The sequence below is a fragment of the Nyctibius grandis genome, chromosome 7 (assembly GCF_013368605.1).
Source record: "Nyctibius grandis isolate bNycGra1 chromosome 7, bNycGra1.pri, whole genome shotgun sequence".
In the NCBI taxonomy this organism is placed as follows: Eukaryota; Metazoa; Chordata; class Aves; order Nyctibiiformes; family Nyctibiidae; genus Nyctibius; species Nyctibius grandis.
In genome coordinates, this window is record NC_090664.1 from 7,366,601 (window position 1) to 7,385,525 (window position 18,925).

An 18,925-nucleotide genomic window follows, 5' to 3' on the forward strand; every position below is an offset into this window, starting at 1 on the left:
CTACTTGTTTATGAAATGTAAAGGCACCTGTTTTCCTCTTCTTTTTGTCATGTGTTGCATTTGTCTGTGACTAACATATACCATGAGTTTAGCTCCCCACAATGGCATTTTTCTGCCACTTTGCCACTCAGGCTAAAATATTTCCTTATATAATGCAATGGGTCTTTTGATCTTTTCTCTACTTTGAGACATTTCTGTTTTGAGGGGGGAAGGTAAGAAAATAAATTATTTTTATTTCTTCTTGTTTGCAGTTTCCATATCAGTACCAGAAATGGTACAAAGGACTGTAGAAAGCTACAGAAAGTAAGTGTCAGACACTGTCGAGATCTGTTATAAATTCTTTTTTCTTCCATCTCTTTTTAACAAAAGGAGGAATTTTTAGTTTCTTTTTTTTTTTTCCTTCTCTCAAACTGATAGCAACACTGTTAGTTCAAAAATCCACATAACCCTCAAGGCTTGTTTAAGATGTGAGCTGATGGATAACTTACAGTGATAAAAAAATTATCAAGGCAATGCTTCCACTCTGTATAAACATTTGCTACTGATCTTGATAGGTATGTGTAGGTAAAGTTAAGCCTGAGTGTAACAAAAATATGTCATCTTACCTATTGAGAAAGATGCTACAGGATGTTCCTTTTGCAGTGCACGGACTCTGAAAAGCAGTTATTTCTCCACAGATTAGTGGATACAAACACAATGAGAAGTGAAAGACAGAATTATTCTCAGGTGCCACTCCTGCTTCTGCAACTCATTGTGCCTTGTCTCTCCAAAACTTTGTTAAGAGCAATTATATCTTTTGAAGTACTGCTCCCTAAAGGTTCCCCAAAGATTCACCATCTGTCAAAAGTGAGCCATTCTGCCACCTTTATATTTAGCATTTACTAGTACCTCACACCTACATTTTCACACCTACTGTAACATACTGTTCTTGAAAACAAGTGTATTGTCACAATCTCATGCTGACTCTTCTTCTAAGGCATTGCTATTATGTATCATTATAAACCAAGACAAAATGCAAATGTTTACTCTAGGAAAAAAATCATAATGACATCCCAGAGGACCACATGAGTAAACACATTTCATTGTTGCTTTTTTCCAACCAGGTACCTGCAAGAGTTTTCAGAAAGTCCAGTTATATCAAGATGCAAGAGTCTTGGCTCTTCCCTCTCAATCACTGGTGCACCCCAGAGGTTAGTTATTTCCATGTATTTCCAGTTAGGAATACAAGGTGTTACCCCATTTAGAGATCGACAAATGTGAGTACAATTTTGAATAAGTAGTTCAAGGTCTTAGTTTGTTAGACCAAGGTTTAACAAGACCATAATTACTGTCTTAATAACAGATTCCTAATCTCAAATGCATTTGTACCAGTGGGGGTGGGGAAGAAACCTCTGTGAAACTCTAGTGAGCTTTGAATCCGCTGGAAGGTAAAAGGCTGTGAGGTCTTAGGGCAGTTGCAGCATGCCTTATCTTTATTGTACCCAGAGAGAAGTGAGCCTGCAGAGCTGTGAACCTACACCTTTTATTAATGTTTCTTTTGCTAAGCTATCTAGATCCCATGCCACCAAATTCCTCTGGAGGAAGGAACATGTGTTAATCTCTTAGCAATGTGACCAAAAATGACTACTTTCACTTAAGCAGTACTCTTCACAAGAGGGGAGAAGGGAAGAGAATTATTTAAAAACGAGACCATATGATAGATACTGCAAGAGAAAAGTGGTACCAAGACAGTGGTGTAAATAATCCTGATGTTTTCACCACAGCATCACTGAATGGCTGGCGCTCTGGGAAAAGGATCCAGTGGAGATTCTTCTTGATTTGGGGTTTGGTACAGAAGAACCTGATATCTGCACTAAAATCCCTCCGCGGTTCCTCAGTGATGCTTCTGTAGCAAAAGGGATCAACATCCAAGTATTTTTGGAAGCTCAGAAGCAGCGGATGAACATTGAGAGACCAAACCTATATAGTAAGGAGAGACATTTTGGCAAAAGGAGGAATTTTAGCCAGGAGGTAAAACAAATAGCAGGGGGTACTGAGAGGGTAGGGAAGAACAGGCTTACAAAAAAATGCATAAAGAGACATGTATTCAGGAGACATCAAAGATCCTCACATATGCCTTTGTGGCAATGATACTTCCTAATTTGACTGAAATGCAGTTTGCCTCTTCTCAGCTGTGGACTCTGATTTACATGTTGGAGCTACCAGCTTGCGGCATTTTAAAACATAACTGCCCATCCCGTGTAAGCCCTACCCCGCCACCAGAGACTGTAGTTGGTGTCATAGAGGCTGCATAACTGAACATGGGTCCATTGCCCCAGCCACTTCACTGGCTGCACATACCCACCCTCATTGGTAGTATAAGCCAATACACAGGATTTTGAATTCAGCCAGGCCAGAATTGAGCAGATGACAAGATCTTAACTTCCCACGACTAGAGCTGCCAGAGCTTGAGCATCAGACCCACAAATCCCTAAATAAAACCTAACAGTTTTGTCATTCAAATATGCCCTAATATGTAGATAAGGATCATATTATAAGTACAATTAAATTGCACCATTTAAGGCACAGAGTCATAATTTTTACTCATTTAGATGGTTTTAGTTCTCATGTTGTATATTTTGCAGTTGAGAAATGAATACAAGGTCCTCACCCTAAAGATATATCTGCATTAAAATAGCATTGTTAATTCACTGGCATATCACCCATCTGGGAAGTCCAATTTTGACATCATTTCCCTTCGTGTTTGCTGCACAGGACAGCCAGATGGCTCTTGAAATCTTTTGTTTACTTAAGATGCTCAGCGAAGCAGGATGTCTCACATAGCCCATGCATTCCCATTTACAAGGAAACAGTATGGATGGAATGAGAATTGAAACAGAAATGTCAGAGCATTGTGGAAATGTGTTTTTCTCTCTCTCTTCTGTTCTTTTATTGCAAGCCCCGTGCACACATTTCAATATTTACAGCAAACTGACATATCAAACAGGTTTCTCAGCTCTCACTCTCTTTCTCTCTCTGTAACTCCTCAGAGAAAGAGAGGGAGAGAGGGAACAGAGATAATCAGTATGAGTGGATGGTGGATGGAGACCTCAGGGAAGAAGGTAGAGAAGCAGGAGGGAATGAGAGCAGTGAAAGAGCCTCTGAGGGAGGGAGTTTGCACAGTGAAAGCAGGCAGTGGTAAGCCAAGGTGCGAATTTAATGACTCATCTTTCAGTCGTCCTCAATGGGAGCACTCTTAGTACATGTTAATGGCTTTTCGATATGGGGGAGTTGCTGTGAAGTAAGATAAGATGATTTGAATTTGTCCTTCGGTGGGTGTGAAGTCCATCAAAACATATTATCTTGCTTTTGACAGTTTGGGAGGGGGTTTTCCACACCTTCTGCTTAGGCTTCCTAAGTATGTGCCTGGGCTGAGAACATTTAATTGAGAGAGCTGGGATTCATCTTTCAGAGATACTTACCTCTTCTCTTTTCACTGACTACGTTTCCTTGATGCAGTGATTAACCTCAGCCTAGTTTACTGCACCAAATGATAGGCATTTAGCTGAAGCACCATCTCAAGGAGCTTAATCACTGTAGAGTCTTTCTATCTCCATAGCAAGCAGAGAGTCAGGCAGCTCCTGCAGGTGATCATCCAGCCACCACTTAAAGCACCTCTCAGAAGAAGCCAGTCTGTCTCAGTGACCATGTAGGTAATCTTGCACTTGTACCTTCCTACAGGTGGTGTTCCAGGAGAGGACTTACAGCTAAAAGGGGGTGTATCAGGTTTAGGGTACAGGCTCCTGAGGAATATCCTCAAATGGCATTTGTTTGCAAAATGGTTTTTCCCAGTCTTGCCAGACTTAGGTTATCTAAGGAATTTGCAGTGAGGTATAGCAAGAAGGAGGAGGGGCAAATTCATGTTTATTAGATTTGGAAACACATTGCATCCCTAGAGCTGGACCTAATCTGTCTTTCTTCAGTACTAATAACTGCACCTAAATTTTCAGGCACCTAGTGAGCCTGCTCTTTTAAAGCAGAAGCCTACACTCCCTGTGATGGCAATAAGGAGAACAGGTGCTTTTGAAGGCCACCAGAAGAAGACAGACCCTTCTCTGTAAATGAAGTAGAAGGTCTAGACTTGTTCCACGGCATTTACCTCTCCATGAAACTTTTAGGGAACTCCAGACCCAGTACTGTCAGAGAACTGCTTCACTAAGGCATTAAAATTAAAGTGCCAAAATGAGGCAGACTATGTGCCACCTGTAGACATTTCAAGACTTTATTGAATCACTGTTACCAGAGACATACTGAATGAATTCAGTTATTGTCACCCTGTTTGGTTTATTATTACTGAATCATTTCAATGCAAATACAGTCTGAATCCTCCTATTTGTCTCTAGCCATGGAAAAGGAAGAAATTGTTTAATCTGAGTTAGTGAATGCCTGAGAGGTTATCTCATTGTCAGTTTACTTTCTCCTATTCTCTGAATCAGCACAGAAAGTTATTTGATTTAGTATGACATGTGTTACTCTGAGAAAGTGAGAGATGAGGAGGATTATAGGTAAACATGGAAGACAGCAAACGTGGAGGAAAAAAGGAGGAAAGAGAGGTGAGAGAGACCAAGGACTTCCATAGCAGAATGATCCCTGTCCACTTCCATGTTTCATTCATTTCCTAGTGCAATCCTTTCCTGTTTCTGTTTGGCTCTTTCTTCCTTGTGATGAAAATAGTTTTCTAGACCTGCTTCATTGCTGATCTGACCTTTTAAAACGCCTGCGGATCCTTATAGAGTTATTTGTTAATTATGTCCTTGCTTGGTGCTGGGTCCCCAGCATTTGTAGAGTTTTCAAAAGGTTGAGTTCACAAAAATAAGGTGTATTTTTCAAAAAAATGTCAGTCACCCCTTCGTTTTCTCAGCCTGATCAAAAAGAAAAGCTTATCCCCATCATTTGCCAGTGGTGAAAATTTTACTGATGTCGTTAGAAGTGATATTTGACTTCCTAACTGAAGAAATAGTCACTTGACAGTCAGAAGTTATATTAAGTGAAAAGTAATTATATTTCTGAATATGTTGATCTCCAAATTCTTTGAAAAACTTCAAGTTTCTGAACATCTTCATTCAGAAATGTTGAAATGTTTCAATATGACATTGAATAATATAAAAAAAAAAACCCCACCACATTTCAGTACCATCTTCCCATACTGCCATATCTAAATCTACTTGGGGTTTGGTGTCTTGTTTCTGTTGATTTTTCACACTCATTTCTCTCTGTCTCAGCTGCTGCAAGCCCCTCACTGGAGCTGTAGTTGAAGTCTCACCCTCCTCTGTGAGATGAGTGTATTAGGTAGACACCATTTCCCATGATACGTGGTTGTCCTGTAACCACCACAGGTCAGCTGGGAGAAAGGAGATATATGTCAGCCAGTAAATCCATCCCTAGAAGAGAAATTAAATGTAAATTGCTAAATGCATTCTCTGAAGTACAGCTTTTATTCAAGCAGAGGCAGTATTGCCAAGATTGAAGTTGAAACAATCTAAAAAAAAAAAAGGAAAATAATATATGACAAAGTGGACAATGCTGAAATTTCATTTTTACTTTTGCTGAGAAAAACTGAGGAATTTCAGATGTCTTGATTTTCTCACTGAAAATTCTGATTTTTTTTTCCAAATTCTACCATTTGCTGTGAAAAAAAGATGTTGATTGAAAATTTCTTGCTGGCTCTGGAAATGGTCTGTGTTCCTTCATTCCACTGTGGGCCTACTAGTGACTTTCCAAATCTTCCAGGTAGATAATTATGTCAGCCTATGTAATACCAGACTTAAGGGAGGAGGAACAAAACCATGAGCTTCCCTTCTTAAATTATAAAACAGTTGACCGTAAAGTCATGGGAAGCCCTACACAAGATACATATTCTCGTGAAGATTCATTGATCTTGTTTACAGCACAGCCATTTGCTGTTTCGGCTGAATTTTCTAACGAAAATAATCCGTGTTTATGTCCTTTAATATCTCATCTGTGCTACAGATTTCGACTACTTTGCAGCAGGCTGCGGGGCCTAAAGAGATCTTATCAGCCTCTTGCCTATTTAAGGTGCGACCCTTGGGGAGCACCCCTAGAAACTGAAGGGACTGCTTGTCTGGAGAGAAATAGTCCATGAAGCAAGGCTGTCCCTGACATAATTTCTTCATGACCTGTGTATTTATTACATTGCATATGAGTGCGGGGATTTTTAATGTTGTTCATTTATCATTTCTCTTGTTTGATTTGTTCTTTAGGTGTCCCAAGCTCTTTGAAATAATTTTCAAAAGCTAAGCAGAGTGTAAAAACTGTTTCATATAGCAGCAAGTTTGGTTCTGGTTCAAATCAAAATAAGGACTGGATTGCTGTGCCACTGTCAGTCAAAGATTAGCACTTGGCATTTTTATGGCCTGCGGATAAAATGTGCTTTACATGGAGAGCACGTGGTAGCACAGTGGATGTGTAAAACCAAAAAATTATTTACTCTGACACCCCAAACTTCTGCAAATGAAAACTATACAACACTGTGTAATGAGTGATAACTCCTTTAAACAACATCAGGTCAAACCTTTGCTATGTCTTAAAAATTGGCAGCAATGACAATTATTTCCTCCAGTGTTAAAAATCAAGCAACATCTGGGCAAAGAAAAAAAAGAGTATTCTTGAGATATAGTAACTATCAGGAATTATATGTCACGGTGTTGCAAATGACCAACTCAGATCCATGTTAAATATCCCCTTGTTGTCTAATTGTCAGTGAAGCAATAGCCTGCATGCAGACTACATGCAGTAAATTAGGCTGCTCTCTAGGAGAAATGGCAGCCAAGAAAGCATTTTGCCAGCTACTGTCCTCAATGAATGTCTCAAGGAAGGAGGAGTCTCAGTGACATATTCATGCCTTGGGATAGGTACAGACACAACATGCAAGCAAATGGGTTGCTTTTCTTTGTATGAATAACTTCATAGTGCTGTAGTGATGGAAATCAGCAGGATCCCTTAGAGAAAACTTTATCCGCTTCTCTTTAGATGTTGTGCCATGGAAAAAATGACCCAGAAATTACAGGAGGTTAGTACAATGAAAAAAATCTGGGAACCTTTATACGACATCAGCTATGAGTTTCTGGGGGATGTGTGCTTTGCTTTGTGCTTCTATGAGAAGGAGAACATAGCTTCTGTGGTCAATTTTTTTATCAGTTAATGGCTATATGCGTTTTGCAGTTATCCTGGACAGCTGCCAGCTGTAAACATTTGAGATCAGATTTTAAAAACTTTATTCACATGGATTTTAATAAATCCCCAAAAATGGCATCCAAGTCTGGCCCAGCCAACCAGAGAATTTTAGGCTGGATTCTGTAACCTTTATTCACACAGAGCAGTATTCAGCTGCACTTGACCCAACACATTCAACGTTGCATGTTTGTCTAATATAAAGAACTATGCAGTGAGGTCTGTGTGTAGACTGAATGGATCCTCTGGAGGCAAATGGGAAAATTTAGCCACTTTTGAATGAGGTATTTAGTATGTTTCTTGGCAATGACAAGTTTGAATAATCATTGTAACTGATTATTTCAAGTTATATTTTTAACAGCCATGTTGCCTTCTGTTCTGCCAAATGTAAGAACATTTTCGACAGCTGGAAGTACTTGACCACGTAACCAGTGCCCTCTCGTCTTTGCTGACAGACATCAACACTCAACAGACCAAAGCACAGGACACCGGCGGGGATGAGACCAGTCTCCTGGATGCTGCGAAGAGCAGACCTGCGCTCACACAAGTGAAGTGGAGAAGAATAGGTCAGCTCCTGAGAAGGGCTTGTCGCAGAAAATGCTGCTGAAACAGGGCTTGCTGGCACCCAGGGAAGCCAACTTGCCCAGCAAGAAAGAGCAATCTCCCTCTTGTGCAGATATTGCTGAGAGGGGAAGAGTCCAGCCTGGCTTTTCTGCATGTGTTACATTGGGCTGTCTGATGCAGGAGCAAACCCCCAGAGACAAAGGTGCCTCAGCATATCCCACATCCCAATCTCCACCAACTCCATTGGGGAAAACCTGGGTTTCATCACACCTAGTTGCAGAACAGCCCCACCTTTCTCCTGCGTGTGACGTGCCTGCCAAAGACAGATCAAGAAAGGAGCCATCTTTGCTTGTGACCCACACTCTCAAACAAGTGGCTGACCTAAACTGCAAGCTGCCAGACTCATTTGAAATGGAAGAGGTGAGGTGGATTTTTATGTATTGCTTGCTAGCAATGTGTCTCCATCTATATTTATGCTATAGGTTTGGATTGTCCTTTTTCAGGGTGGAAGCTAAAGTAAATTACTTCAAACACCATGTGGCAGCATTATGAGGAAAACCAGTAGGATTTACACTACTTATTGGGGTTTTGATTATTTTAAACTTTGAGTTAGGATACTGTCAAAGAAGTTGGCACTGAAGTTACTGAGGTAAGATTCATTCAGCAGTATTGCTACCAAAAAATAGTAACCAAGAAAAGTCTCCGAACCAAATTATAGTTTAGAAAGCTGACATTGGTTTATTGCAGCTGGGTGCATGGAGGATCTCTCCTCCTAGCATGCACACCTAGGAACAAAAGCTTGCTCATGATATGCATTACAGAAATGTGAATATTCATATAATTCCAAGAAAAGCCCACCTATTTCAAGAAACTTATGCATATGCTAATACATTATGTAATTTTCTTTGCGCGTGCATACTAAACCAATTTAGGGGTCTTGAGTGGTCTCTGGGGGTCTCTAGTGGTCGCAATTCCCCCCCGCCCCGAATTGTGCTTCTGCGCAAGCGTGGTCGAGGCCTTCTTGTTTACAAGTGCAGGTGGCCTCAAGGAGAAGACATTGTTCTGGTTCTCACTGGACTTATCTCTCCTCTGGTGCCAGAGATTGTGAATCACGTTAATTTAGACATCACAAAGTTGTTTTTCACAGTCTTGTTTGTCTTTGGCCGTTTTTATAATTAGCAAGGAACTTAACAGAGACCTTGGATTTTTCTAAGACTAAGCGCAAGCAAGAATCATTGATGACTATAACATTGTTATCAATCCCATAAGCAGACTCTATCTACAAAACATGCAGTTTGCTTCAGAACATACTGTTATTCTCTATTGTTCTAGCTGAAAAGAAAATTACTGACAGGAAAGCTGATTCTGTGTAAAGGTAACACAGAGCAGGCCTTTTAGAGCCTACTCTGAGGCCTACTCTAGCTAAACCATTGCTGAACTGTCTGGTATCAGTATGATAATGTAAGATGCTAATGTGTTTTATGCAGCAATGTGGTTGGTTTTATTTTTTAATAGAAGAAAGTTGCAGGAACACTAATACTTATGGTAAAGGATATTTTTTCAGATCCAGTCATTAACCAGGATTGGATTTTGGATTTTTTTCCTATCTTTTTTTTTTTTCCCTAAACTCAGTGCTCTTTCAGAAAGCTGTGTTATAAAATTAACCTTAGTTTTATAGCAATGTTTGAAATATTTTATCGTTCTGTAAGCTGAGCATCCTAAAACCAGAACAACTCAGAACAGCAGCTTGTCCTCATATCCAGTCTGTTAAGTCCACAGTATTCAGCTATCTGTATGTTTTAGCAACAGTGGGTTGTCAGTGGGGGTTCAACGTGAAGTAGCAGAGACCAAGATACTTGCGAGTCCCTTTTTTACATCTAGAGGAGATGTGTGAGCAGCAGTTTTTCTGGCCGTACTACTGCAGGTAAAAGGGCTATGGTAGGATACTCTCCAATCATACAGACTCCACTGGGATGCTGACAGGAATACTCTTCCCTTTCCAGCCATCTTACATGAATGAAGAAAAGGAAGGAGTCCAAAAATTGGGCTCTGCTGTAAGAATCAAAGAAAGGAGGAGAAATGGGATGCTTGGCAGCTCCCTGAAAACACATGGAACACGTGAGGGAGGGAGCAGTGAGTGGCTGGAAAAAGTGAGAAGCTTAAAAGTTTTTTCCAGTTTTTAAAGCATTGGAAAAATGTCAGGTTAGGGTGGTAGCATTCATCTAGAGGAAAGGATATTTATCTTTTCAAGTCCTTTCAAAGGTGTATTTTTCTGTGAAAGGTGTGGTGCAGCCTTTGTGTTGGTAGAGCTGACTCAAGAACCAGGGCATAGGCCTGACTATCAGCCTCAGTGGGGGAAAGGCTGTCTCTTAGATATCTCTGGCACAGTAAATTTATAGTCCCAAAGCAGCTCATATGTCTTTATAAAGCACTTAGCATGCTGAACTTGCAGCTCTGTCATTAGAGGCTCACACAAAAGTGAGGACATTGACAGAGCAGTAAATGCAGATGATCGTCAGCTCCCCAGTTTGATGTCTAAGATAATTTGGTGAATGCTGTATGTTCAAATTAGACAGGGTATATTTTGTCTAACTTCTGAGTATTTTCTACCACATCATTAAATTCAGGCTGCAAGAGCCATGTACTGGCTGAAACCATCAGGACACCTAAATTGTTAGTCTGGCAATGACCAGTAGCAGATATATAGGGAACAGAATAACAGTCACATATAGAGGAATCCTTCCCTTGTATTCTTCTAGCCTTTAACAGTGAGGGGCTTAGAGATTTCTTGAGCTAGAGACTGCATGGAGGACACAACCAAAATGCATATTCATGTGTTGCTTGTACCTAATAGATCCCCTTTTCTATAAAGTTTTTTTTCTGAAGAAGTTTGTGCAGCATCATGACATGATGTTCCCCTTGGTACTATGAAAAAGTCAAACGGGTCTTCATTCTGAGAGGAAAAAAAATTCTGACCTTACACACACTCTTTGGCAAGAATTTGCCTCCATATGGTTCCATTTTTCTTGTGTTTCTGCTCCTAATTTTCTTTTTTCTAGGGACATTTCTCTGAGGCTGTTCAAACAAGATTGTTAGTGTCTTTATGCATTGGGAAACTTTATGTATTGATTACTTTGAGCAAGGCTTGGAAAGGTTCTGAGACTAGACCCTGGTTTATGACAAGAACAAATATTTTTAAAAGGAGACAACCAAAAAAGAACCATCTGAAAGATTTTGGTTTTGCTTTTAAATGTTCAGATTTTTTTTTTTTGTTTTTCTTCTAGCCCCCCATCATAATAAGGCATACACTCATCATCATTACCATCAATAAGAATTTTTCCTCCTCTCTTCCTTCTCTTTTCAGATTCAGAGTTTTGAGGATGAAACTCCACGTGGAAATGCTCCTGGCACCACTTCACGTGAGTGTTAAGAAACAGACAATTTGCCATTTTTAAAAACACTGTTCCCATGTAGCTGCTTCTAAAGCTTATCTTAACAATATGTTTTCCCTCTCTGCTCCCATCACCTCTGGCGATGGATGTTCTAGATACGGCAGTCTAGATGATATGACTTGATAAATCATAGGGCTGTAAATTATAGTCAGCTTGTCATGGAGACACAGTGAGTGCCCATGAAGAGGGTACCTCACATGCACAGCTCTGAGTGTTTGGGATCTCTGTCTGATGCTTTAAGGAGACTTCTCTACTCTTCCAAGCAACACCAAAGCTTCCCTTCTTCTTGGTGAATTATTTGCCAGACTCAGACAAGCCCTTATCCACCAACTCTCAGATCCCTAGCTGGTAAGTCAACCAGGAGTCTGCAGATAGTGGCTTTGCAGCCACTCTGTACACAATTCAACCAGGACTGTGCAACCAGGACATTCTGGTGGCAGCATGGCCTCTACCCCACCATATGAGTCTCCTGTATCACACAGACTAACACCACATGAGCTGACATAGCATCAAATCATGTGTTAGAAACTAAATCATTTGAGGAGTCTATGAAAGGATTAAAAGCAAAGCTGTTAGACCAGATGTTGTGCTGTCATTTGGGGCAATCTGAGTTTGGATCGTGAGAAGCAATTTCTGGCAGGGCTGGTGCTGTTGGAGGAATGGCTATTCAGCCTCCAGAGCATGGAGAAATTGACCTTGCTCTCTGGTGACGCTTTCCAACCAGTGCTTAGAGCAGGACTGGCAGTTGTTTTTTTAAATGGGACAGAAATTTAATGTGAAAGAACTAATAAGTAGCAAGAAGCAGACAGCAAGGGACAAAGGTGAAAGTTTCGTGAGCCCTCAACTTTTGAGGACTACATTATATCACTTTTGGGGAGCCAGCACAAATAATTAAGCAACCCAAGTTCATACACAGATATCTAAAAAAAAAATTCAGATATCCATGGGTGCTGGTCATTCATATATGCCATTGGCTGGAGTGGCAGCTGGATTTGCAGGAGTGAAATCGTGAGCCTGTTGAAGGCAGAGACAGAAGTCACAGTGGCTTCAGTGAGGCCAGTGTGTGGGACTTTCTTGGTAAACGCTAGAGCTGAGTAAATGTGATGGAGTATAGCATGAATTCCTCGTTTCTGGAGGGTTTATTTTCATTTTCAAATGATCTGTAAGCATACATTTGCTGTTTTTCTAGGTTTTTGGTTTTTTTTTTAAATCTGTGTAAAAGATTGCATACCTATGGCATTCAACTGCTCTTGTCACATCTTCTGGCAGGGTTGTGTATGTCCAGTCTGTCAACGTGTGGCTCCAGTGACTTTTGGGATTTAACGTCAGTTTCTTCTTGCTAATCAGACTGTATGATTTGTCGTCTGAGTTACATGAGGTTACTTTGATTTTGTTTTCTGATGGATGTCTTTATCTTCATGAACAAAGACGAGCCCCCATACCAATAGTCTTGCTCATAGCAGTATCTATGCGAAGAACAGGAGTGATGAAGTGAAAAACACCATTTGGACAAACATTCAGCAAGAAATGAAAAAAAAAAAGAGAATGTGGACATAGCCCAGTGGGGAAAAAAAATAAAAACGTAATAACATACCATAAATGCTTTTTTCCTTTCTTTGTCCATCTCTAAAAAATTATTGTGCTATTTAATGATGAAGAGCATTAGTTAAAGGATTTAGCAGACTGTGTAGGTATATCGACCACAATATAAGGAGAAAAAATAACTGTATGCCCTGACTGCTCTTTTAAGACATAGGTATGAACATGTATTTAGTAGTAATTTCATGACAGAAAAATGCAGAAAGTAGTTATTTTTTTTTAATTCTGCTGTCATCCAGTTAAGTGATCAATCAAAATCATACAAATAAACTGCACTTATGTAAGATTTATGCCTTTGCAGAACCATAATACAATTTTAGAGTTTTGTTTAAACACTGCAATCTCTCTCTCTCTCTCTCTCTGTTTTAGTGTCATTGATGTGTGGCCTAAGTTTAAAGTGGAGATTTCCAGTTTTGTTTTTTTTTTTTGATACAAGCTTTTTTCATATTCTTTCTCTTTTTCACACTGCTCCTAAATGGCGTACCCCTTCATACCCATGGGAGTTTTATAGCGACTTCAATCTGCTGTGCATCATGGAAACAGTCTAAAAATTGCTGGTTATGAACATAATATTGTTAGTAGTGAATAATACACAGTTCTTAAGAAGGTTCCTTCCAAATTCAGCACAATGTGGCTGAGACCCATGAGAAGGGGTCCTCAGAGTAGGAGGGAGTGGGAAATACAGTCCATCAGGAACCTACACAAGGAAAATCTCAGCTCCCAGGAGAGCATGCCTGAATTTAGATTTGGCCTCCAAATTCCCTAGGGCACAGGCTACCTGTTTTTCAAGGCTCATGCAGTGCCTGATAACATAAGGGCCAACTCTCATTTGTTTGTGGGCTCTGCTGCAAAGAGTATGAGTGATGATGAAGATGTGAGAGCCTGACATGACTTTGCTGAACTGGGAGCTCACCTGAGTGGGGAAGTGTGAAGTGCCCACTATGAGAAGAAACAGAGATAGATAGGAACAGACTGCTTTGCCTAGGTGGAGCATATTAGAGACGGATGACTTATGGAAGTACTTGTCCCAGTGGTATTGTCCCTTGGCTCTGTAGCCTGGCCTCAATTTTAGTCCAATTGCTTAATTTTCTACACTCCCCCTGAAAGCCAATTCCCTGGCTGCTGTGTGTCTTCTTTATATTTCTCCATAATGTAGATTCTGGCTGTTTAACTGCAGTAGGCTTTATGATAAGGCTTTTTTTCCCCCTCTTTCGGCAGAATGCTGAGACTTAATTTTAAAAGATGCTCAAACCCCCCAAACATCCCTGAATGACTTACAGGGATGAAGCAGAATGTTTTCTAGCTCTGTTTTAGAAAATATTACAATCTTTTTTTATTAGGCAATTTTATCATTGTTATAAATAAGTAATTGTACTGGGGAGAAGGGATAATCCTTATTTAATTAAATTCATCTATACTCCCAGGTTGGCAGCAACCAGACATATGTGAGACTAATACCCACAGCCTGCCTGTATGCATGTGCAATTAAAAATTCACTCTACAGTAGCACTGGCAGTTTAGTGTTGCTTTTGGCATTTACAAATTCTTTTATTTTGTGACTTTTTTTTTTTACCATACACATATGCTGGAGCAGATGTTGCTTATTTGTTGTTTATTCAAATCTGTAGGCTCTGGCAGCTAACTCCATTGTTCTGTAATGAAGCTTTATTCACTGTCCTGTATTAGGACCCAGCAAATTCATGACAGGCAGAGTTAGCTCTCAGCAGGAGCTACAGTTATTGTACTTACTTATTGGCTGTTTATATTCTAAAGCTCACAGTTGAGAAAGCTGGCTGGGCAGGGTAAGGGTCTGGGGATGCTGCGTGCAGAGAAAAATTACTTGACTCCACTCACTGTATCTTTGCACTGATGAGGTGCAGGCTTGCATGTAAACTCATCTGTTGCAGGGATTTCATATTCAGCACTTGAAAAATAGAGCTGTTCTCCCACTCCACCCCCTCTTCCGCTTTGTTCTCCCCGCTCACCCCTGCTGCTCCTTCCTTTTTCAATTAGACTTCGTGAAGCATTGGGTTTAACTAAAGGATGTTTCAATGTTGCTCACCCCCGTTAACTCAGCACGTGCCTGAAAAATTCATTAGCAGCAACCTCTACTAGGAAGGCATCAGAAGTTGGTGTTATTTCTTTGCGTGTTGTAGTCACCTGCCCCCCCGCCCTTGCTCCTTATTGACTTGTCTCTCCCTCTGCGGGGTGGCCACATACCCAAGAGGCACGAATTCCTGCACGGTGCTGACCCAAGCGGATACGCTGCTCCCGGGAGCTTGAGCGCCAACAGAAAGGCATTAGCCTGCTGGAAGAGCCCTTGGTAGCCCATGAGGCAATCAATCTGGAAAGTAACCACCTCCATCTGGCTCACTGTGACATGGTAGCTCGCTACCGAAATGCTTGTGATTCATCTTGTCCCAATGAGTGGTGCCAGGGATCGCATACACCCAGTTTTTGCGGCAGCTGGGAACGTCCTAGCTTCCCGCACGCTGAGCTAACACATTAGCTCCTGTGACTTACCAAGTAGCAATTCTTTCAGTTATCACACCTTCACTCCTACTCACTAACTCCTCTGATGGTTTGACACCATGGGAATATTCACAGAATGCAATTGGTATTTCTTCTAATTGACTGAGTGCCAAGAACGTGAATCCTGTTTATTATCCATTATCCATTGTAATGTCTGCCTGCAGCTGAAGGAGCAGTATCTTCAAAAGTGCAAAAAGAAAAGACACATATACTTACTATGCTTCAAAGAGTACAGAATTTTCCATGTACCTTTCTCTAGTTTCGATATTAAGAAGTGAACAGCTAGTTTGTATTTCTTATTTGCTGTAGTGCCTACATAACACTGGTTTTCTTCACGTATAACACAGTGACTTTTAGTTTTAAGTACAGATTAAAGGAAAGGAAAAGGCAAAGAGCTGGCCAAAGGGAAGACTTGCTAAAGCTGCAGTCAAAATTGGGAGCTGAACTTAAAAATGTCCTACAACTACTCTTGTGTTGATACTGCCTGACGTTTGTGTTAAACTCTGGCATTGGTTAACGATCACATACAGTCTCCAAATATGAGTTTTCTCTTCACAAAACATGATGAATCCATAATAGATAGATCCCTCTTTGCAACAGTTTTATCTTCTGCAGGTGACCTGGAACAAAGGAGACATCCTCCTTCTTTAGCCACTTTGGGTTGCCTCCATTTGTTTTATGATGCCTCAGCCCATATTTTTCCCATCTTCTGCACATGAACCATGTAAAGGCCTTCTTATTCTTTCCTGTTTCTTACATAAGGGACCTGTAAGTGTGAAGAAGAGGAAGCTGTGTCATTTTAATGCATTTTGTAGCCCGAAGAAGTCTGGAGGGAAAGTCCTGTGATCCCAGAAAGAAGCAGAGACTAAGAAAAAAGAGCAAAGTTGTGAAATGATGAGCCTTCAAACTTTCCTGCATTTTTTTCCTGTCCAGAAACATCCTGAGCTGTCTGGTTCCCTCAGAGAAGTCCTCCTAGAAAGACAATTTACTTCTGCAGCTCTTGAGAATACCCTGGCTGCCTTGCTTCTTGCCAGGAGAGATATCCTCCTTGATGTATCTCACGCACATGCATATGTCTAAGTTCAGCAACGGGATATAAAGATGGAGACCCAGGAGTTGGCGACGCCATATTCACAGCACAAAAACTGGATGGGCAGCAAAGAAATGAAGTCTGGCAGATTTTTGACATGGCTTCTGGGAGGTCACACCATCTGCCAGTGGTGTCAGGACACCCTGCCCACAGTCTTCAGGTCTAAGCAGCCATCCCAGGAGCTTTGGGGGTTGTGTGATTTTCAGTGAGTACATTCCTAAAAGTCATTGCACGCATGTGTCATATTTTAGGTCCTACTGCAGCAGGCTGATTCATCCTAGTGGGAAAGGATATGCGTACACTGCATACTTAAAGCAGATGGCCCAGTGAAAGTTATAAAACCTGCTGTTGTTTAAATCTTAGGGGGGGGAAAAAAGCCATAAAATACCTTAGGTATCCAGGAGAACAACCAAATACTTTGACAACGAAATACTTAAGAGACATCGGTTTAGATTAACAGTGATAGCCTTTTAAACAAGAAAAGTTCTGAAATGAAATCTAGTTCTGCTCAAGTTGTGCTAAGATCTTGAAATGTCTTTCCTGATATTTTTTCCTCTGCCTTTTCTTCCCACACCCGCAACAGAGCGTAGAAGGATCAAAGCCTTGCCTGTGCAGTCATGGACCTCCAGGTTGCTATACTAATTGTTCCAGTTGACAGCCTGACCCTTTGAACTTTGCTGCAAAATTCAAAATCCCAACCCCATGTCCAGCTCGGGCTTCGAGGCATCTTTGTGAGAATGTACATACTTTTTTTTTTTTTTCTGACGGCACCACATTGCTTTGCCATGGTTGCTACAGGAGTGTTGATTCCCCTCACTGTCAGTGACACCTGTGCGAAGGAGACCTTTGGTATTATCCTGGGTGTATTTTTATGCTCTAGAGAACTCTGATTTCTTTACAGACGAGAAACATGATTGCTATTCCATAGGATCTTCTACATACTTGTCAACTACTGTCTGATACTTAGCATTTCTCCTTGGGAAAATATCACTGACAAAGAGAGGTAAGCTCACTAAGCCTGATGCTCTTAGATCCCCTGAACACGGTTTAACGGCTATTACTATGGAAATAGAGCTATTATAATTGACTGTTGATATCTACAAAGTAACACCCAAAAGCCAGATACCTGTTCTGGCCTCCCAGTTCCTTTGGGCACTGATGACCAGGCAGAAGGTGCAGGACCTAGGAAATACATAGGGGCTTTTCATTCATTCTTCCCAAAGATCTCTGTAAGGGTTGCTGGAAGCCATCCTCTGTTTTGTGAGGTGCTCTCAGTTGCAGAGAGCCCTACGAGGCTCCCTGAGATCGATTATTTTTTATTCATTATCTCTGTGCAGCTGCTACTGGAAGAAGTTATGATGTAACGTGATCTACAGTGTAGGCTGATGACATTCAGCTCTACCTCTCATTTTCATCAGAAGCAGACACAACCATCACCCGTCTCTCCTGACATTTGGCAGCAGCACGAATCTGAATTAATGACAGTTGGCTGAAGCTCAGCTGAAATAAGATGGAAGTGATACTGACTCTCAAGGAAAAGTAGGAGGAGGACCTGACAAAGCCTGAAGCTGTTTCATCAGTTGAGGGAAGATAAAAGACCATTGTCAAAGTGACTACAATTTCAGGTTTTGACTAGATTCATCACTACTCCTAACCTCCCAGACTGCAGAAACATCATTTATCACAGAGAACTGCCTGCAGTGTTCTCTCTTTTCCTGTCAAATTCAGCTCTTAGATTACTCATTTATACTTTTATCATTTCTAGGGCAGTATGTTCTTGTGTAGGACAGGCAGGAGATGATGGGAAGCTCTGACTCACGGGGAAGGCAGCCACCTTGCTCCTGAGCATGGCAGTTTGCAGGGGTGCATCCGTCACTCTCAGCGACAGCGTAGGAGATTCATGATGTCGATCTCTATTACCAAAGCTGACATGACCTTTGTCCCCAGCTACTCTAAATACTTACTGTAGCTCCAGACAATCTATTAAAGGGGGTTTCCAGAGTAGTGGACCAAATTGTCCTGGGGATATTCTTGAAAGCGGCAAAGGTGGAGACTTCTGGGTGGTCAACCTTTGTCACTGAAGCCCACAGATGTCAGTTTTGACCTTCTCTAGAGAGGCACGGGGTGGTTCACTACTGCAGGAAATTACATTCTTTTCAGTGATGTACAAGGCAGAGACCATGCTTCCCCCTTGCCCATATTCATCTCTGATTTGGGTAGGAAGGAGGGGAAATGAACTTTCAAAAAAAAAAAAAAAGAAAATGGTTTCACTTTTTCTTTAATGAATAGCTTAGCAGATTATTATAATCTAATTCAGTTCTATCCCGAAGCTTCCTTCTACACATGAGCTCAGGACTACCTGTAATACAAGAAAGTGAAAGAGAGAGACCACCCACCAGCCCCAGGCATTTCACAAAGGAGTATATTTATACTTGCTGTTGCGGCACTGCCTGTAGTG

General features: G+C 41.0%; 1 protein-coding gene across 1 annotated transcript in view; it reads left to right on the forward strand.

Moving 5' to 3' along the window:
• Positions 1-271: 271 nt before the first annotated feature.
• The window catches only part of ITPRID1 (ITPR interacting domain containing 1), a 35,285-nt gene continuing 16,631 nt past the window's right edge, over positions 272-18,925 (forward strand). The window contains 6 exon segments of the mRNA XM_068405138.1: positions 272-303; positions 1,104-1,190; positions 1,764-1,966; positions 7,623-7,814; positions 7,817-8,214; positions 11,159-11,213. Coding sequence (XP_068261239.1) covers positions 272-303; positions 1,104-1,190; positions 1,764-1,966; positions 7,623-7,814; positions 7,817-8,214; positions 11,159-11,213 — 967 coding nt within the window.